Genomic DNA, 22,529 nt, shown 5'->3' with positions numbered 1-22,529 from the left:
AATGGCCGGTTTCAATTAAGTGTTCGGCGATTGCCGATTTATCAGGGTGGCCAAGTTTACAAGCACGAAAATGTTCTGCTATCCTTTTGGAAATCGTCCGCTCTGTCTGGCCTATATAAACTTTGTCACAACCAGAGCAGCTGAGTTTGTACACTCCATCTGCTTCCAGAGGAAACTTAGTCTTTGCAGACCTCAGTAGGTCTTGGATTTTGGTGGTGGTTCCGAAGACAGTTTTGATGTTTTCTTTTCTCAACAGCCTGGCAATTCTGTCTGTCACATTGTGAACGAAAGGCAGGAAAGCACAGCCTTTTGAGTCTTGTTCAACTCTGTCTTCGTTTGTTGTAGATTTTGGCTCTTAAAATTTGCCTAGTCTGACTTGCCGGGTAACCGTTGCGCTCCAGTGCATCGGTCAGTTTTATAAGTTCTGCTCCAAGTTTTGTTTCTTCACATATTCTGGTCGCTCGGGTCACCAACGTACGGATAAGTCCTCTCTTCTGCGCTGGGTGGTGGTGCGAATCAGCGTGTAAGTATCGATTCGTATGAGTTGCTTTCCTATATACGGTATGTCCTAGGCTACCATCGTGTTTTCGCATCACCTCCACATCTAGAAAAGGCAGGATTTTATCTTGGTTTTCCAGCTCCATTGTGAACTTAATTTTGCTGTGGAGAGAATTAAGATGGTCCAGGAATTCGTTAAGTTTCTCCGTTCCATGAGGCCAAATGGCGAAGACATCGTCGACGTAGCGCCACCATACTTTAGGGACAGCTGAAGCTGTATCAAGTGCCGCTTCCTCAAACTTCTCCATAAAGAAGTTGGCTATTACTGGCGATAACGGACTGCCCATTGCAACTCCCTCCACTTGCTCAAAAAGTTCACCCTGAAACGCAAACGCCACTTCCGTTGGCATTTCGCACTTGGATGGGCCCCAGGCTATCATAAATACTGTGCTTTCAGAATTCGCCACAAGATGTCGCCACTTCCGTTGGCATTTCGCACTTGGACGGGCCCAGGCCACAAATAAATAAGCACAAACTCGACAACCAAAATTTACACATCTTCGGATCTACCGGATCTGCCCTGATGATGGACACTGCAACGCTGTCCGAAACGTCGGCTAAAGAAGGAGTTAGCGCAACACGGCATAACACCCCAAAAACAAACAACAAAAATGCTTTTGGCCGTGAGAATCTAAAAACTTATAAGGTATCTTTCCTTACGGCACATTTTCTCAGGACGGCGCTTTGTAAGTTGAAAATCTGTCGTCCCGAGGCCGTCGTAAAATAACTCAAAATTACTTGAAATTTGAATTCCACTAAGGAAAAACATTTTCAAACAATGATTGTGTTTTTCTACGACAGCATTGAATGTTAACATTTCTCTGTTAATCAGAAAAATGAAAAACTTTGTTAGATGTTGTAAAGTATTTTTTATTTTATTTCAGTAAGATAACAGAAAGAAACAAATAAATTTATAAGCACAAAACACATTTTAAATGTTTACGAAGTCTGCGACTGAAGCTTTTTCTGGTTTAAATATTCATTTGAGTCGCTAATATTGTTTTAAATTATTAAATATTTCAATTTGAGGATTTAGTCATGAAGTTATTCAATTCTTAGGTGAAATTAAGTTACACATTACATGGAACACTGAAGACAAACAAAGGGATATTCACACCTGTATTTTCGTCATAACGGGTCCGATACTGTCTTAAATCTGCATAACTACCGATGCCGGGTAGATTTAAAGTCAGCAGTGCGCATCTTCGAAGGGATCCATTTGGCATTTTTGTTTCTTTTGTACTTTTGTAACTTCCGTATTTCGGGTATTTATGACGAGTGGTCTGTCTGTCTGTACACACAACACAGCTTCATAATTTTAGACATTTTCACACAACAACAACTCATGAATTCACGAAAGCAAACAACATAAATAAACCACGCATACAATCTGAATCTGTCAGAAGGACGCAACCATGACGCAATAATGGCGTCACATTGGTCACATTGTTTCCGGGGGAAATGGAGCGTAGCCTCTCTCTCTCTGTTACACGGGAGAGAGTGAGAGATCAAACCAGGATGGCTTTTCATTGGATAGTCTGGAACTGACGTCATCAAAAACCAAAAAAGTATCGGAGTTATACCCCCCTGCCATAGATATATTTATGTAGTATATGTACTAGTTGGTATGTTGGTAGTTGGTATTAGTCATAAATAAACCACTCTCTGGTACTAGTGGTGTCAAAATTGTCAATTTACCAACATGACGACTCGCAACTGAGGATACTGGCAATTTCAAATAATTAACTAACTAACTAACCATCACGCCGTTTTCCGCAGGGGTAGGCAGAGAGGACGGACCGCCAAACAACTCGGTCTTAGCACACACTTCTTGCCTCATTCACATTCATACATACTCTTCTATTATTCTGACTCTTGACATGGCCCGACTCGAGTATCTGATTCACTTAATCGTGACATGTCTTCCTCGGGCGTCCCCGACTTCTGCTACCATTCGCATTTGCATCATATATCCTCCTTACACTCCTATCTTCACTCATTAATTGTGATATTCAAATATTTTATTATCAATAATATTCATTTTATCTACAACTAGCACCAGATTGATAAATATTTTTTTTTCCATAAACTGTCATTTCTTAAAATTTAAAGCGATGAATGGTGGGGGGTGGTTTCCAAAAGTGGTAGCGACTCAACTTTAATGCAAGTTGTATCGTTTTAGAATTTGCTGCTTTGGGAATGTATACCTGTCAATAAATTGTGATTGACAGCAACATACGTAGTCGTAAATAAATCATCAAACTCGGCAGCTCTGCTTTCTTATGCGATGTAATTGTGATTTAGTACATAGATAAAAAGATCCCGCGCTCGTGTGAACTCTGGCGGGATTTAAAATTGACATCGTTTTCAAACGGGCTGTACATGCAGTGCACACTGTTCAGGCCTTACAGTATGTTCAATGTTCATCCCTGTTTTATTCTTGGCCGGAAATTAAATTGCATTTTAATATCGGCTTGAAAGATATTGACGTACGTCAAGTTGTTTTCTATTGTCCTGAGCAGAAAAGTCGACTGATGGCGTTCCTGAGTTTAATGAAGTACCGGCCCGTATGCTTTGACATTTATATAATCAAAGCCCGTATGCAACTTGTTTTTCATTTGAGTTGCCCAATGTTAAAAGTTCTTACGTTCATTGAAAATAACGATTGAATGCTACATCCCTCTGAAAACGCACTGCAGGATGTACAACAAAACGATAATATTAATATTATGCCCGCCATTACAAATTCACTTGCTTTTTCTAAATTTTTCTTTCCGATCACAATGGACCACAATATGGATGAACAAAATGAGGATCAAGTATTACAATCTATTTCTGAAGAGATAAACGCGTCGAAACTAGAAATAATCTTCAAGACAGCTTCTTTCAAAGGTAAGCAGTTTTCAAAACCTGTAATGATTTTCTAACAAAAACGGTAACAGAAAAATTATAGACTTTTTTCTTTCAGTTAAAATGAAATTAATCAACCATTACCGATCTGTATGCGAAAAGAAAGAACAAGAAAATATTGCTGCTCAAGAAGCAATCGTTCAACGAAAAGAAAAGCGAATTCAACTGATGAAACACTTGGAAGAGTAAATTATTCAACAGTTTTTTAAACATTTAAAAGTTTGAATTTTTTTATTAAACTCGGAACATGAAGTCGCGTACCTACAGATATTAAGAAATACAATAATCAATGCAACAAATAACCATAGTGTGTACATTGCTGTGCGCACAAAAAGCGTATTTGTTGAATTGCACGTTGTGTTATGTATATCTGTACAAGACTTGAACATTTAATTTTAAATTTCTCAAATCAAATCTCTTAAAATTATTAAGCGAACTAATAACAGTTTTTTTCTTCATTTTAAGTCTGCGCTCCATGAATCGCTCTTTGGAGAATAACGTGATTGAAAAGAATAGATCTCTTAATGAGCAGAAAGAGAAGAACAGGAGATATCAAGAGTATACTGAAAAGATTATGAAAAAATATGAAGATAAATGGATTCAATGTAAATTAGAGTATGACTCTTCGGAACTTGCCGTTGAACGAACAAAGGCGAAAGCCGAATTAAAGGTCTTAGAATTCAAAGAAATGCAAGCGACTCATACTCTTAATGACCTCAAAATGGCTGCTCAACAATACCACAGTATTAACATTCAAAGGTGTCAAAATATTATTATTGGTTTTGCTCAGAAGATGGTTAATTCTGCGAAAAATCAGAATGATATTGACTCTCTGCAGGAGAGTATTGAGGAAAATAAATTGAAGTACAAAGTTTTATCAGAAAAGCTGAAAATGAAACTGATAAATGTCGAAATGAAGACACCATCCACAGAAGAGAAAAAGCCAGACTGTAACTTACCAGTAAAATTGAAATTCACAGAGTATAATCTCTCTGACCCACAGGTAAGACACCATTTTTATGCACATTATTAACAATATGCAATCTTTTTAACTAACTCACAATCACGCCGGCAGGGATTATAGTCTGCAACACAACTGTCTAAGCACACACTGCGCGTTTTAATCTCATTCATATATCATCTCATGTGTTTGTCTTGACCTGACTCAAGGTTTTGCTTAACTTGATTGTGAGACGTCCTACTTGGACATCCCTGGCTTCTACCATTAAGTTCCATGTTATATATTCTCATTACATTTCTTCCTACATCCTCTCCCATTTCAAACACCGTGACTTCAGACTTAAATACATTCATCATCAACTCATTCTTCACACATACTTGGTTCATTCTAGATTTGAGACTGTAGATCTTCGATACTCTAATCAGCGTTACTATCTATCCTTACTTACCTTCTTTATAATCGGTTATGTCATGTCTTATGTGTATAAAATATTAAAATTACACTGTTAGTGGCAACTATTTGCCGAAAATAAATAAATATGATAATATAAATATATTTTTTTTTTACATTCTAGAAATATCAGATACCTCCTCTGGAAGTTCTAGAAGGTCAAACAAAGAATTTGAGTTCAAATAATACTGTTTGTAAGAATGTTATGCCCGAGCCACAGCCAGCAAACATCCGTAATGACAAATTTGCATGTCATAAAGAGAGTCAGCTTGATAAACCATCCAGCCAAACTATTCCCAAGAAAGATTCATTTATTTCGCAACTAAAACTGTCCAGTGGGGGTGAAAAGTCGAAGAAACTCACTCAGCCAAAAGAAACTGGTATTAGTAAGGAAAAAAAAATAAAAATATTGCAATCAATTGTTCTTAACTCTGAGGAAACATCTGTAATTTTGAACAATATGCAAATGAATAAGCCATTTGATGGAAATTCTGTAAAGATGGACAGTAAAAATAATGAGGGAGATGGTTTAGTCGTCATTCAGCAAATGTCTGGTTCTTCAATGGTAGGTGCTCAATTTGTTTGTTTAATTTTTCGATTAACTTGTGGATAATTAGAATAGACGGGCTGCTGCGAGTCCTGACCATAGCCGATTGTAATATCTTCTCTCAAGCAGTGTCCTACGCTATTTCAATATTATGGCTCTACAACTGCAGGTGGGATTTTGCCTCCTTTAAAAATGTTCTCCACAGCCTTCAATCCCTCGCCATTCACCTCCCGTCCCGTTCCAATCCTCATCCACACCTTGGTTTGCCTCTGGAAGCTGGTCGCTTCCTGAGATTCTTTCTTGTTAAAATATAAGTGCATTGATGATCAAAGGCATTTTTGATTCCAGGTTCAACCTAATGTTGCTGGAGATAAAAATACAAATGTTCCTTTGATGCTGGAAACCATCCCAGTGGAGGATAAAAGCATTAGTGAGGTTGAAGAAATAGAAAGTTGTCAACAAAAAGCAAAGGTATTGTAACATAAATTCATAATATATTTATATGCTAATTATATGTACTTATCCATTTGCTGAAGAATAAGGAAGGCAACTGGATAATATCACCTACACGAATAAACACTTTTATATTATTTCAATGCACGTCTGCCTCGATGATGGACAATGCAAGACTGTTTGGAACGTTGGCTGTGGGTGGAGGAAACCCCCCTCGATTAATTAACTCAAAAATCGGTTTTATTAACACTTTATATGTATTTGCATCAGCAAATTACTAGCAATCCCTTCTTCGTCTAATTCTCATTCCTTATTTACAAACATGTGTTATGTACATTTATAGTGATTTACTCTTTCTTATAAACTGCTTATGTTTTACGCATGCCTAATACCTAATACTGTTGTTTAAAACTATTCTTTGATATGTTATTATTATGAGATTAAGATTTAGAGTTCCTACGAAACTCCTGTTTTCTTTTTTTTAAATTATATATGAATGTAACTATTTATGGAATGCTCCATGTATATATTGATATATGTCTATATTTGTATAAAAAATGTATGTGTATGTGTAAACAAATATATGTACCCGCCTCAGAACAGAAACCTTCTAGTGAGGCGGGTTACTTTCACATTTCTTATATTAAACATGTAATTGCAATAAACGCCCGGGTTTCCGGCAATTTAAAAAAAAAAATATATTATTTTGCAAATAATCATTATTTTCAGAAGGCCAAACTAGACGACGATCTTATTATTAAAAATGATGTTAATCCACAATGTACTGTGCAAAGAACTGTTGAGAAGGAAGAGATTACTACATTAAAAATGTTACCAACTAAACTTTTCCCTGATAAGGTTGATAATTCGGAAAATATTGCAACTGAAGCCAAGAGAACTAAATATGTTCAAGAAAATAATACACTATTGAAGGAACTTGACGAAAAGTATAACCTTTTAGAGTCGCCAGAATTTACACATGGATTGACTGTGAAACCGAAGCAGGTTACTATCTTTCAAACTAATACAGAAAATAAAAAAAACCCTTCAAAGCCATCTTAAATCACTCCATTACTCCAGTGTTGCACGGAGTTTTAGGACATTTATATTCAGATTTGCTCAAAATACTACACATTAGACTACCAAAAAACATGACTTTTCATTTTGTTTGTTATTTTTGTTTTCAGAATTTCTCCCAAAGTGGAAATACATCAGTATCGAAGTTTTTTTCGAATCTTGAAATCGGCCAGGGTGATAGTATTTGTACGGGGTTAATCGAGGGTCCAACTAACAAGGAGACTGATAATGCGACACCCGAACCGGCAGATGCTCCGAATAAACAAACTCAAGGATTTCTAAAACCTGTTGATGGCGGGATTTTCGCAATGCAAATCGATAATGTAAGGCCATTTTAACTTATTGGGAAACAATTATTGTCGCTATAGAATTATATTATCTCTCACGTCCAGGCAAGTCATTGTATCACACACAGGCTTGGTGGTGTGGAAAGTTGAATGTTAGGAAATTTTGCTCATTTGAATGCTTTTAATTTTTTTTCTATTGTTATGCCGGTAGGAACAAGTAATGTAAAACATATCATATAATGTAAATGTGATTTTGCTTTCATATAACCTATATGAAACTGTACTTTCATACAGTAAAAAAGATAAATGAAATTTTGGTCTTGGGTGACTAGTAGGAATTGGACAGCTAGGTTTGATGCGAGGGGTTGAGCTGTTACTCAGTTGAGGGACCATGTGGAAGAATTTAAAAAAAAATGTTTTTGTAAAAAAATTACTTCCAAAAAGTCACCGGAGACCAAAATTCCTTTTACATTTTTTACTACAAATAATGTCAGGAATCACTGGAGTAAGTCAAGTACGTCCCTTAATACCCTATATATTAACTCAAAAAAATTGTTCCGAATGTGCACTTCATGAAAATATGTTCAGTTGCTTGCAAAATATGTTTTGTCATTTTATTTTGGTGATATAAATTTTTCACTCTAAGGCCAGCGCCACACTTGATGGAAATTCCGTCGCGTAACTTCCGCAGGAGTCAATCCGTTACCATACGTTGCAGCCACATTGAATATTCAATGGCGGATTATCAGTCGACTTTATTTTGCACTTCCATAATAAATCGTTCAGTGTCGAACATCCTGTGCGTGCGTCGTCGCCGCGTGTTATCCGCCGAATGTGGCGCGATGCATACAAATACTTGGAATGCGACGATACCGAACTTCCGCCGACGGAAGATCGGTGCGCGGAGGACGGAGCAGACGTGAGAGTCGGCGGTCCGACACGGAGCGACCGATCGTCCGCGACGGAACGACCGATCTTCCGCGTAGTGTGCCCGCTATTTGTAATTTATATGCAATTACATGTATTGGCGTTCCGTCGCGAAAGATCCGCAACGGAATTTCCGTCAAGTGTGGCGCTGGCCCAAATCTGAGAAGATTTTACTGGTAATTTGACGAAATACAAAAATATGTACTAAAAATATATTTTATGGCTTATTTGGATAGTATTTGATTTTTTTTTTTTGCTTTACTGGGTATTTTTAAGCAGTATGGCAGTTTAGCCCAACATAGGATGGAAACGTCGACTAAACATTATGGTACCCAAAACACATTTACTAGCGATTACTCTTCCTCGATGATGAGGTTTTCCGACTCGCACTCTGATGATGATTGCAGCTTGTCGAGTAAGAATTGATTCTCTTTATTATTATTATAAAACTAGGAAATCTGACTATAATATATTTTTTAAAACTATTAGTTGTACTCCAAGCACAAATCCAGAAATCATTTCTAAAAGAAAAACCTAAAATATTCATTTTATGCCTTAACTCACAAATACTTAAACATTTAGATACAGGAATGAATTTCCCAACTTCAACCAAATACAAATTCATGGATTGTCTGGAAGGAGGCCACATCGTTGATAAACAATTCCACTCCCCCCCTGATCCTGATGCTTTTGGTAAGTCTAATATAATAAATCCATTATGGCGTGATTAACCTCTTGTTCGCCAGCAAATCCTTATGGATACTATTCTAAAATCATTTCTCAGAATACAACTAGCTCTTTTGTTGTAACTACTTATGGTAGATTTTATATGCGTTTTTTTAAGATATATAAACAGATTATCTGGTAAGACGGTATAATTTACAAAAAAACAAGCAAAGTTATCATGAAAATAGAATAAATAGGCGAATAGAATAAATATTTTTGAAAATCAGCGATTAAGAAGTCAATGTATGTATTCATAGTCAAGTTACTGAGTTGTGGAATTTAAAGGTAAAAGCACCGTTAGACGAATGGCGTTTATGAAATAATTCGCTTGGGTACAGATAACACTGATTTGAATGTGCCCTATTTTTTTTTAAAGTTACTTTTTGTCTCCCAAAAAGGGTGTAATATGATCTATATAAATAAAAATGTTTGTTTGTTCAAAATCTTAAATATCCGAAATTTCTTCACCGATTGCTTTGAAAGTTTGACACTACGGTGCATTCTAATACGCGTGTGTTTTTATATTCCTACATTATACATGGTGTCCGGAAACTCGTAGTACAAGCCGGAAACTGGAGAATGTATACCACACGGGGAACCCAAATAAACATAAAGTTTTTTGATTTGAACATTTTTATAATAAAAAAAAACCAAAAAAATATATTTTTCGGCTATTTCAGGGTTCAAATTTTTTCGTCATTATTTGTTTTACTTTTAAATTTTTAAATAGTTTTAATTAGTTGGGTACTTTGATCTTCAGTAATAATTTATAAGAATTTGATCGAAAAAAAAATCAACTTCTGATTCGATTTACTCGAAAACGAAAGCTCAAATCAAAAAAAATTATACTACAAAATCGACTCCAAATGTAATGTAGATTCACCAGTTTCCCGCTTGTACTACGAGTTTCCGGACACCATGTATAGAGGCCACAAAAATAGTTTTATTTTCTAAAACAGCGCTTTCTGTTGGACGTAAAAGCAATATGCGCTATTGTTTCTTTATCTGCACAAACAGACTGAGTAACGCGTGGCGGGGTACAGCTAGTACAAAATAAAATCTCAGTTGTATATATAACTAGAACAATGAATTTAAAACATAATCTATCGTTTCCATTATTTTTAATAATGTTGCAATGTCACAAATCTACCGCTTTCCAAAATACTGGCCATTGTACTTCACCCAACAATTTACTTTGAAACAATATTTCAGTTACTAATTTGAATGCTTACATATTTGGCATTGGTTTTCTCCATTTTGCACATTACTAGTTAAAACAAAAGCTGCTTTGTTGGATCAAACTTAATATTTTTTAAGAGAAGTTTCTTTTTATGATGGATAAAAGGATGTGTTTTTGTTTGCTGACCCAGGAGATTCGGAAAATAAGGCTTTTAATCTATTTGCTGAAGGAAAAAGCACTGAAAAAGATAAAAGCCCAGTTGAAGAAAAGCCTCAAGGAAGTGGCTTTAGTTTCTTGTTTGGCAGGAAGTCTTCAGGCAAAACAAACAAAGGCAGCTTCTTCAATTTATTCGACTGAAAGCGCCACAATTACCATTAAGTATAAAATGTAAAAACTACCTACTCGGTGTCACAAAAGTTGCACATCTTCGACAATAAGTTTCAAACGTAAGTTTCCCGGAGCCCTAAGCCAATACATATTACCCAAACAATATTGATTTCAATTGAAAGTACATTTTAACAACCTCTATCAGACAGCACTTTAATTTCATAAACGATACAAATTTTCCGATACGGGTTTTCTAACGGTTTCAAGAGACTGGTGGCTTCATCCGGAGGCGTGGATCAGGGCGATGACGCTGCATATCCAAAAGAGACGATCGCTTTATTGTCTCATAAGATTGTGCGATTTTTGTCCCGCCGAGTGTAGTTTATTGTTAGTGTTAATTCATCTCAATTTAAATAAAAAGTTCAAGTACATATTTTAGTTGATATTATTGTAACAGCTGTTTAGGCATTCAATTTTGCCATAAAAAAATTAAACAATGTACAATTTTTTTTTTCCATTAGTACATTTTAGACTGGATGGTTTCACCCTTTTACAGGCATTTTCAGAGTGATTCAGATATGCTTGTAGCACGGTGAAACTGGTCTGGTTTTAAGACAAAATATAAATAGATAACTTATAATTATAATATTTTAGTGGAATTAATTAATTAGATCTTTGATGTTCTAGCCAAATTATTATTTCAAATGGATAATTAGATTTATTTTTTATTTTTAATAGGTATATTTTCAAGGGTGCCTACTGAAAATATTATAAGTCCTTATTTTTAATAGATCTTTAATGTTCTTGCCAAATTATTATTTCAAATTGACAGTTAGATTTTTTTATATTTTTAATAGGTACTTGATAGTTGTCATATTATTATTGTTATTAAAAGGAATTTTGCTGCTCATAATGTTTTAACTGTATAACCCATCTCCATTACATTTTCCCAAAAAATATTCTTCATCAATCATCGACACAAGACATATAAACACATAAATTCATTAGTATTATGCAAATTCTAAACATTAAATTACATTTTTATTTTATACAGGAAATGGTTTTTTCATTTAATGATAACATACGTAGAGGATTTAACAGAGCTGACTTAAAATAGAGTAATGTACACAGATTTTCCGATCATTTGGACTCTTCCAGAAATGGTCACTGATGCAGTTGGCAAGCCCGGACGGCGATTAATTGCAGCAATATAAACAGGGGAGCAAACACTTCACTGTATTCTATCAAAGACTGTCCAGTCAATTTCTTACACAGGAGGAATTTAAAAACAAACGTCAATCCCAGGAATATTGCACTCCAGGAAGCCCGATAGAGAGACGCTTTTAATGTTGTGTAAAGATTCAAACGAATGAAAATAATTACACAGAAATAGGCATTTAAACCATCACTGATGAAAAGCGGTGCAAATATTATCCACCATGATTCTGACAGTACTCCGTCCACTTTTAAAGCAAATAAAACTGAGAAAATTGTTATGGAAAACAAATTTATCCATATTTCAAACACAGTCAGTCCAATCCATGAAACAATTTCTTTCAACGTAAAAAACATTTCGATGTGAGTGAGTTCTATTGGGTTTCTAAGCAGGCTGTTCGATAAACCCTTATGTGAACAGCAGAGTTTTGTCTTATTTGAGATCCAAAGTCCCCTTCATCTGTATTTGGTTCCAAATCATCTGAAATAATTTAAGAAACATGGTGAATATTTAAGGAATATTAAATATCAATTAGTATCATATGTTGTGGTTAAAAACTCGTGCACTCATTTTTCACCAAAGCAATAATTGAAAAATAATGTATCGTTATTGGAACTACAAAACACATGGAGAAACACACACACAGGGGTAAAAAATTGATCACTCATTACCTAATTGAGCACAATGAACAGATTTTGTTAATATGAGTCCGTATTTACCTATAAGATCTACAGTAGAAGTGTTGACTTCTATTTGGCAAGTTCCATGAAAGGCCGTTTGTAATTGCAATGCCAAATTAACACACTGGCATATCGCAGCACCTAAACCATGTAGAATAATTTCTTTCTCTCCTGCCAGCAGTAGGCTTGAACATTTTTCTAACTGGATCTGTAAATTGAACAATAATAAAAATAAGTCGCAGGTATTTCAAATGTGCGAACATGTGACAAAAAAGGTATGGAGGATACAAACTTTACCTTAAAACTGGTTTTCTTGGTAATGTATATATCATTTTCTCTATTAATCGGTTTAGATGGTACTCTCTTTTTTAAGGAGTAATCTCTAGGAGGTGATTTTGTATTCCTTTTCGAAACAGTATCTCGTTTGTCAACAGGAGAATTTTCGTCTGCCATAGTGACATAAATACAATGTTGCTGTAGAAAAATACTACAATTTGGCAAACGTCAACGCGTACCTACTTGCAGCATGCTGCTCAGTTCCTACCTTTTCTCAATAGTAATGGTTTATTGACACTCTTTTTGTCGTCAAGTTGCCGTAACTGAAGTTTGACATATACAAAAAACGTTGTTGTCATCAGCATCCATTGTTAGCTTTGTTGTTTGTACGGTTGTCTGAAATAATATAAAACATAACGAGATGGAACCTAACATAACTGATAAAATTAACGTTGTGGTGAAATGGAGTGGGAAGGAGTACGAAATCCAAGAGTTGAGTACTAATGACACCGTCATCAAGCTCAAAGAATTAATAGAAGTTCAGACTGGAGTCCGGTGTGCCAGGCAGAAATTACTAAATCTAAAATTTAAAGGTAAATACGCAATATTTTTATGTTTCATTTATCCCAGCTGTGCCTGGTTATTTCATAGAGTACAATGACACAAGGGGAACTTAATATCGTATGTCAATTTTTGCTTTCATATTAGCTAGCTGCACGTGTTCTCTATGCCAAGAAAAATACAAACCCCGACTGATACGCTCATTATAACATTGACTCAATCTGAATACCTACTATCAGATTTAAATTAAATTCTGAAATAATAATTTTTGTCTCTTAGGTAAATCTGCCGAAGACGATTGCACTCTGGGAGATATAAACCTGAAGCCAAACTTTAAGATAATGATGATGGGATCCCTGGAGGAGGCCATACAGGACGCCTGCAGTAAGCCGACTGGATCTGAGGATGTCATCAACGATCTGGATATCGAAGATGAAGAAATAGCCATTGAGAATGCCCACGTAATCATTTTTTTGAATTCTACCTGGAAGACTAACGACAGGTTGTTTCACAGAATTTGAACATTTCAACATATTTCAAAGTTAAAACTTATGTTCTGTGAAAGTTCGATTCAAGTTCTGTTATTATATCACACAAGAGTTCAAACTACTCCCAACTGTCTGGAGCAAGTGAGACTCGTATCCCTAATTGGGATATGTTGTGAGGCTGAAGGTAGTGGGGAGGAGAAGGAGATGGGGAAGTACCTGGCTATTCGGATCTGGTCACCAAACATGGCTAAAGCCATTTCAAGTAAAGTTTCAATTCTGAATGGCCTTCTACCAGGGAGTGTCTTCCCCTCTAGAATATGCCTCACATATACTATATATTATTTCAAATGAGTAATTTGTAAAATTAATCAAATAAAATTTACATGCGCATGCCAAGATTTGAATCCCTCGCCTCCAGCTTGCTAGTCGAAAGCCTTACCTCTCGACCACGGAGCTCGTTAAATAATAACCAAACCCCTTTATAATAACAAAATGTGAATTTTAACTTTGAAATTCAACAAATTTTTAAATTTCAAGTTCTGTGAAAGTTCTATTGAAGTTCTGTTACTATTTCATCATGAGCCGATTGTTGGACAGTAGTTGGATAGTAACAGAACTTGAATATTAAATTTGAAGTTTGATGAATTATTCAAATTCTTTGAAACAACCTGTCTAAACACTCGTGAATACACTTTCAAATACTTGTCATAAGCAATTTGGATTTTATTAGCTTGTCTGATTCATTATGTTGGCCACCAGCATATTTACATTGAAAATTCAATGAACTTCTGTCTAATGTAACATTTTAACATCTGGGTCGGGCTTGGTAAGTGCCTAGCTCTCAGTACACACTTTAAATCGGAGGCTGTAAAAATGTTTTATTTTTTAAACTCCGCTTTTCTTACTACAATTAATGTGTTATGGTTTTTACTCTCCGCAAAATAACTAGATACGAGATCACTTGTGATTCTGTCATTCCAATTTTGACAGAAAAGACCGTTTTGAGGTTTTAAGATCTTTTAATTTTATTTCACTTTTGGGGTATTGAACTGTGCTGCGCTTCTTTCTCCGTCTTCAGCCAATGTTTTGAACCACCTTGCAGTGTTCATTATCAGTGGAGATAATGTGTAGAGTATAGAAAAATGTTAGCTTATTTTACTGTCATACCGTGTCACGGTAGTTAATATGGACAACGGCAGTTTCTTCTGGAAATTCCCTCCAAAGCCTGACCAAAAAGTGTTAAGTGTTAACGCATCTTACATATTAATGTTGTTAATTTTAATCACATATGTAATTTTTTTTTACATTAACCTTTCCCTTACTGTGCTAAAAAAATCCACGCGTTCCGGTGCTGTGTAGTCAATACACATTTCAAAATAAGCGATTTAATATCGGAAAAATATGAATATTCATAGCTGATCGCTTATGTTTATTATATTTTATATCAAAAGTGATAATAATTGTAATTTAATTGCTGAAAACATGAAAAAACCATCGGCAGATGCTAAAAAAACGTGAGAGTGGTCCACATCTAACGACGGTCCGCGACCGACTGTGCCGGCTGGCGGCTAGCACAGACACAGCCATGCGGTCGTAGGTATCGATGGTCTAAATCAAAATAAAACTGTGGACGTGTGGATTTCTCATGTTCCCTCATAGCGAACTAAAGCGGAACATCAATTGCGTATCATTTCCTCGCACACTCTTCGCGTAGCAGTGTCACACGGTTGATTGTATTGGTGTATTTGTTTCCGTATTTTAACAAAAATCTCTGATTTTTAATTGAATTTGAAAACTATGTAAAATTTTATTTTTTAATTCAGTGCATAAATGTATAACCGAGGAATACCTAAAATCTGAACCCAGAATTTATGATATTTATAGAGTTATTAAAGTTATTAGAAGCAATGTGTAGTAAATTCACACCACAGATAAGGAAAGGTTATATCCACACAGGAGGCCTTGAGGAAAATAATTTCCCTCCGGGCTTATGATATCTTTGTGAACATAGATAATGTTTGTTTATACATTTCCAGGTATACCTCCAAAAGATTGAGAAGAGAATAAAGGAATATAAAATCAATATGTTGAATGAACCCAGACAAAATAAGCACCTTCTAGTTCTGGATATCGACTACACTCTCTTTGATCACCGGTCAGCCGCAGAAACTGGTGAGGACCTACATTCCTCTTTATCATAGCGAGATGAGACCAGGGTCTCAGAGAAATTGTCCTGAGTCACTCGATTTTCTAACCCCCCCCCCCCCCCCCCTTCGCCATTATAATATTTTCGACTGCATTCTATTGCTGCATTAATCATATTTGGCCATTTTATTGGACAGACAAAACTGGCAGTAATTTTAAGCAAATGTAAGGCATTTGAGATTGACAGATATGACATTTCACTTACATTGAAAAAAATTCTACCAATGTATGTTTATTGCCCCTGTCGAATCGTATTTCGGGATGACTGATACACGGTGATATGACACAATGCGATGCTTGTTTATCGTTGACAGTTTGCAGTTGTGGATGTTTCAATTGTGATTCTTTCTGAGCCGCTCCCTCTGCCCTCTTTTCTGATGCCAGATACCTCCATGTGATAGTCTTAGGCTAAGTTCACACAGGGCTATGGTAGACCCCATACGAAAGTTGCACATGGTTGAGCCGTGAAACAGTTTAACTGTTAAAGTTACGCTTATGCAATCTACAAATTTAATTTATGCATGATCTGAGTTACATAACTAAAAACGTAAATTTAAACTCACGTAAATTTGATTCATGATTGTTGGTATGAGTGTCTATGAGTTGATTACTCTGTATATTGTCAATGCCTTACTTGTCTATGAATGTTTACTGCTTCCTGCCTACTAGTCGACCTAGTCTAATAAATAACATTTTATTATTATGATGACTTATTTAATAGAACTATAAAATATTTAATTCCAGGATATGAACTGATGCGCCCCTTCCTCCACGAATTCCTGACGTCTGCATACAGAGACTATGATATCGTCATCTGGTCCGCCACCGGCATGAAGTGGATTGAGGAGAAGATGAAATTACTGGGGATATCCACACACCAAGACTACAAGATAATGTTTTACCTGGACAACCTAGCCATGATCACCGTTCACACTCCCAAATACGGCACCATTGATGTAAGTGAACTATGAATATGGCAGTTCTCGCCGTATGCGGATGCCGACGTCAGTGGCTTTCTCCTAATGCAAATGTCGCAGTATGATCCATCAGCAGCTATCCACATACGCAGATAGTATGAGTCGCACTGTCTGGAGCCAGTGGAATTAGCATCACCAATCAGAGAAACGTTGAAAAGTTAGGATAAGAGAAAAGTTTGAAAATGTGTTAATGTGATTGGAAGGCATGTTTCCTTTAATGAATCGAAATTTCTTTCTTTGATTGTAATGATAATGCATCAATCATGGGCAATATATGTTATTAATTCTACATAGTACATAGTATGTAAAAAAATAAATGGTGGAGTTTGCTTAAATGAGGAGAGATTCTTAAAAAAATCGAATAGGTTTGCCATTTCAATCTCTCCTCACTGATGTACAATATATTGATATCAGAAATGATTTTACTGAGCAACAGTTTCACTATCCCCACCGTCGAAACCATAAGCCCAGTTTCCAGCCAAGTGGTCCAAAGCATCGAATTCATTGTTCCAGGCATTACTGGGGCATTTCTTTGTAAACTATGCGTGCCGATCAGTAAAATGTAGTGTTGTAAGACGGCTCACTCACTGGTGTCCCCCATCATTGCACAAACTACAATTTCTGCTTTTTATAAAGGAATTTTATTTGTAACACAAGAAAAATTTCTTTTAAAAATATATTTCTATTAATATAATATTGGTTGTTTTTCTTTCAGGTAAAACCTTTAGGCGTAATCTGGGGCAAATTCGATCAGTACAGTCCTAGCAACACTATCATGTTCGACGACATCCGGCGCAATTTCATCATGAACCCCAAGACGGGCCTCAAGATCAGGCCCTTCCGCCAGGCTCACCTCAACCGGGATAAGGACCGAGAGCTGCTTTACCTCGCCACCTACCTGCGGGACATCGCCCGCCACTGTGGGGACTTCGACGAGCTCAACCACAAGAAGTGGGAGAAGTACCTGCCGCCGTGCGCACACGGCCAGAAGAGGCACGGCGCTAGCAAACGGAAAGCCGACGAGGATGAAGATGATTCACTTTGATCGATCTCGAAAGCCAAACCATTTCAGCGTTAATGGAGAATTCATAGATCAGCCCTCGCTAACGGAAACATGTAAAATTTTTAATATAGTTCTAAGTTCCATTCAGTTTTACTTTGAAGGAGGGGGGTCCGTCTGATTGACAATCCGTTATTAACAGACTGATTGCTATCTCTAAAGCAGATGCGATGTAGACACGCTGAGATTTTTCTACAGTTATCTTAATGGAGCCTGCTCTACACGAGCGGAACACTTGTTCAAAGTTGACGTTGGCTTCATGAGAATGGGTTGTTTCTTCGACTCGTTTTTGTGTAAGTCAGCTCGTACGTGGAACGAGTTACCGGCAACTGTTTTTCCTCCTTCATATAATCTAGCCTCTCCCCCGCATTAATAAATCCCTACAGCCCGTACCGTAAGCCTTGCCTCACAACGCTGCCCATGCAGTTGGCGACATAGTTCCCTTTGTCTTTATGCACTCTACCAACAGGGGTGCTCTTGTGAGGTGTTACATAGCTATTTATTGATACAGTAAACCTGCACACAAGATTTCCACATTGGTAGTTTTCACACTAAACCTTTACAATGCTGACCGTTACAACACAATCTACCCCATCACGCAGTATGCTTTGACAATATGTACATGTTTAAGTGATACTTCATGAATCACATATGTGACATTTGCGTTGAGGTGTAACTGTCGATGACAGCCGTGTAGATCAAGAAAAGAAGTTTGATTTATTTCGATCTCTTGAACAGTGATATATAAAATTGGCCTAATTGATAGCAAAGTAAGGTTTTCCCACGTAAGAAATATTTTTCTTGGTCGCACTGTTAAATCGTAGCTTTAATATCTTTCGACGTGCATGCTTAAACCCCTGTACTGAGGTCAATTACATGGGTAATTCAAGAAAACAACCTTACAGTTTATTGCAACGTATTGTGTATAAATAAACCACTAACTAGATTGATAGAGGAAACTCAAAAAAAATGCCGCAATCGTAGACGGTATAATTTTTATTCCGAGTCTCAAATCTGCCAAATCTCTACAATGGCATGCTTCAATTTCAAGGCATAAAACCACCACAGATATCCAATCAGCCAGTACTCGGCTGTTGAAATTCGGAGTTTTACGTTGGATAGCTGAAATGGTGACGTTTCAGACCACAGAGATTACTGTCTTTTTTTCGGTTCCAATTTTCGATCGGATTTATATCCCCCTGGCGTTGTGCAAATATATTGTACCCATATTACAGTGCATTTCAAAGAGTAGTACATACAAGTAAATTACACGCATCTTACGGTGCACTGCAATGTTCTGTGTATATTCTACAGAAAAATACCAAAGCAGTCAAAGTCTGAAGCTAAGAAGCGTCTTAGCTTCACATCTTTACTTTGACCCCTTGTGCCACGACAAAATAATATTTTGTTATCAAATATTCCCGCTTCACATTCAATTTCAAATACATTAGCTGTTTTTGAACATATTTCAAAATAAAATACTCTTTGAAAGCAGTCTCTTAGGACGGGTTGTTTCGGAGAATTTGACAATTCATAAAATTTCAACATTCATTTTCAGGTTCTGTGAAAGTCCTATTCAAGTTCTGTTATTATATAATTGTAGGCTAGTTGTTTGACAGAACTGAAATAAAAACAGAATTTGAAAAATCTTTCACACAACTTGAAAATGAACAATTCATCAAATTTAAACATTCTTTTTTGGGTTTCTTTGAAAGTCCTATTCAAGTTCTGTTATTATATCATTATAGGCTAGTTGCTTGACAGAACTGAAATAATAACAGAACTTGAAAAAATCTTTCTCTGAACTTGAAAATTAACATTGAAATTGAAATTCGACATAAGCGATTAAAAATATAAAAATTTTGAATGCAAACATCTATAAAGTTTTTAAAACCGCATACTGTTTTTATCGTGTAAACTGTAACTACCACTTACACAAAACTAAAAACATATAATTAGACAAAGGTATTTTAAAAGTTATACTAAATCACTTTTTTCGTTTTATATAAAAATATTTATTAAAAAATTTTGCAAATCTTGACAAATATTTTTAAATACTAAATTTTGTTTCATATATAATTATAATTTTTTTTCGGGAGCGTATGGAAGTTTATCATAAGATAAACTTTTAAATGCCTATACAAAGTCTGGTGTTCTCTCTTTCTGACACTGTTGAAATCATATTTCTCACTGTAATACAAGATGAGATAGCATGACTTTTGAGTCCGTGTCGGGCTGGGAGAATTATCTCCCAAAAAGGCTCTAGGGGTTAATTTTTTTTTTTTTTTAAATTTGATATTTTTCTTATTTTTTCTTCTGCTAATATTGCATTGTATTTCTTTCTAAAATCAGAATAGAAAAGTGTACTTGGATTCCATTAATTGGTTCTCACAGTGCCAAGCTAGAGTGAACTTTCTGAAAATGTGTATACAAGTGGCATATTTTTATACCATTGCATCGGTTAGTAACAGGGCTAATCTATGGATTCTATTAATGCGCAGAAACTGTTAGAAGTCACATATTTTGGTTTTCTCAATATGTAATACTTTTATAAAGTTCTGTGGATGAATCCAAAATTTATACGTGAAAATTATGTGATTTATGAAAAATTAATTAAGATAATATGAGATTAATATTTTATTTTTGGTTAAAATGTCAAAAGTATTATGCCCTATGATTATTGTCCTTATTTTGTGTCTTTTAAATTATGTATGTTACATGGATTAAATATTTTTAGTTAAAATAAGATTTAAAAAATTATTTGTGTTTTGTATTTTCCTTAGTATTACACCCCCACAAGATAACTATTTCTTCACTCCTTTTAAATTGATTGAAGGAATTAATTGATGTAGAAAGGATTGTAAGAAGAATATACTGTATTGGACTAATTAATGTGAATACACATCATTTAGTTATAAATATTCATTGAGCCCTTTTGCGGAAAAACAGCATTAAGGTCCATTCACATATAGGTGATATTCGCTGCAGCTGTGGGTAATGAAAATCGGGTGGTAGACGGTATTCTCGCTGTTCAACCCTAGGGGGATTTCGCTTCTGATATAGGTAACAAAACGTTGTCGGTTTTCACCTCTCGGGTCAGTCATGTTCGTGCCATCCTTTAATAAATACATACACTGTAATTGTGCGTGACCAGTGAATAAAAGCAACTTGTTTTTGGAATAATGGACAGCGATAGTGCCTGTTTCGCAAAACAAGCGAAAAGATATTGCCCACCCAGACGGTATGACGGAATCCCGCTTGATGTTTTCTCTACTCAGCGGTGGTGAATATCACTTATATCTGAATAGGTCTTTATGTGAAAAAGTGTCTTCTGAGATATTGGCTGTTGAATATATCATTTGACTACAGTGCGCATATACACATTGAAAGTCAAATAAATTTATATGCAATAAAGTATTTCAATTAATAGACAATAAATAGAGTACATTAAATGTAAAAGAAAAAAAAAGCCATATTTCCATAAACCAACATTAATTTGCGATTTTTTAATCTTGTGTTTAAATAAGATCGCTTTATTCAGTGTCAGTTTTACTGCTGGGTTTATCAGAATCGTTTTAATTAGTCATTGGACAAACCTGCAATACATAATCAGCACTACATATTAGGCTTCCAAAAAAGTTCAAATAATGACATACATTTCAAACTCCGCTGCACAAGCCGTCGGTTTCAAAATGACTTGACTGATGTGCTGAAAATTCTAGGACTTGTATTGCCATCTGTTGTGAACATAAATAGCATGTAATTTTAATGGAATTTGTGTTAGAAAAACAATTTTATCAATGTAACACCATTTTTCGCGTAAGAGCTCAATTATTATCAACTAGCTGACGCGTACCCTGTGTTACTCGAGGACTTATAAATATTTAGGGGTAAAGTTTTGAGTTTGTGAGGCCTTTTTAAGATATACAATTCCGTAGTATATTATTTTGATGTAGGTATCTCATAAGGTCCAGCCAGCGTTAGCAATGTAAACGCCCAACAATATATTTTTACGACTTGAAAACAAAACATCTTTTCTCTACTTTCTATAAATAAAGTATGCATGCATTATATGTATATATAAACCTTCTGGAAGAAATTCTCTAAATGATAGTGAAAAGCCTATCAAACTCCGTTGTTTAGTTTAGAAGAACTAAGCGCACAAACAGACAGACGCGGATAGCGACTTTGTTTTATACTATTTAGAGATATATACATTATACAGTTAAAAATGATATTTAAGAGGAATGGCAGCGCGGCCTTCTTCATACAAAACTTAAATTTGGATTTGAGGTCAAAATACTTGACCAAACTAAATAATAATATTTTCAATCAAAAGGGTGTATTAAATATCTAGTACAGATATCTTCTGTTTTATATATTTGTGTTTTAACTTACTATAGGCCATTAAAGAATTCAATTTTTCACAATTTTATAGGAAACTTTTAACAATTTTTTGTGAGAATGGTAATTATTAAACTAAAATCTTTTTCAACCTACTATGTAAACACAATGAAATATAATTAAAAAATAAAACATAAAAGAGGCGTTTTTTGGTATGAATTTAAAATTTATATGTGACAAATTTGTGTTCCAGCGTAAATCGGTTGTTTAAAAATTAAATTTAAATCTATTGAAATAGTTTTTTAAAACTTTAACATTT

At 35.4% G+C, this 22,529-nt stretch overlaps 4 protein-coding genes across 4 annotated transcripts; 2 read left to right on the top strand and 2 right to left on the bottom strand.

The window, feature by feature from the left end:
- Positions 1-3,271: 3,271 nt before the first annotated feature.
- On the top strand, positions 3,272-7,294 carry LOC149420551 (uncharacterized). The gene is made up of 7 exons (XM_089636381.1): positions 3,272-3,450; positions 3,527-3,653; positions 3,934-4,471; positions 5,004-5,444; positions 5,775-5,897; positions 6,609-6,884; positions 7,067-7,294. Exons 1-7 carry the CDS (start codon positions 3,288-3,290, stop codon positions 7,292-7,294), a joined length of 1,896 nt encoding a protein of 631 aa, XP_089492507.1. The 5' UTR covers positions 3,272-3,287.
- Positions 7,295-10,292: 2,998 nt separating this feature from the next.
- Positions 10,293-11,975, bottom strand: LOC149420550 (transmembrane protein 203). The gene has a single exon (XM_089636202.1). The coding sequence runs from the start codon at positions 11,973-11,975 to the stop codon at positions 11,568-11,570; it is 408 nt and encodes a 135-aa protein (XP_089492328.1). The 3' UTR covers positions 10,293-11,567.
- Positions 11,961-12,798, bottom strand: Rpp20 (ribonuclease P protein subunit p20). The gene is made up of 3 exons (XM_089636200.1): positions 12,597-12,798; positions 12,339-12,507; positions 11,961-12,099 (listed from the first exon to the last, which is right to left on the bottom strand). The coding sequence occupies exons 1-3, from the start codon at positions 12,750-12,752 to the stop codon at positions 11,993-11,995; spliced, it is 432 nt and encodes a 143-aa protein (XP_089492326.1). The 5' UTR covers positions 12,753-12,798; the 3' UTR covers positions 11,961-11,992.
- Positions 12,799-12,921: 123 nt separating this feature from the next.
- On the top strand, positions 12,922-20,727 carry Ublcp1 (Ubiquitin-like domain-containing C-terminal domain phosphatase 1). Its single transcript, XM_089636783.1, has 5 exons — positions 12,922-13,168; positions 13,416-13,597; positions 15,661-15,796; positions 16,574-16,785; positions 17,522-20,727. Exons 1-5 carry the CDS (start codon positions 12,997-12,999, stop codon positions 17,849-17,851), a joined length of 1,032 nt encoding a protein of 343 aa, XP_089492909.1. The 5' UTR covers positions 12,922-12,996; the 3' UTR covers positions 17,852-20,727.
- The last annotated feature ends 1,802 nt before the right edge of the window (positions 20,728-22,529 follow it).

Source organism: Hesperophylax consimilis, chromosome 10 (assembly GCF_061612785.1).
Source record: "Hesperophylax consimilis isolate HC1 chromosome 10, BYU_Hcon_1.0, whole genome shotgun sequence".
Lineage (NCBI taxonomy): Eukaryota > Metazoa > Arthropoda > Insecta > Trichoptera > Limnephilidae > Hesperophylax > Hesperophylax consimilis.
The sequence above is the reverse complement of the archived record's forward strand: the minus strand, read 5'-3'. Positions and strand labels throughout refer to the sequence as shown.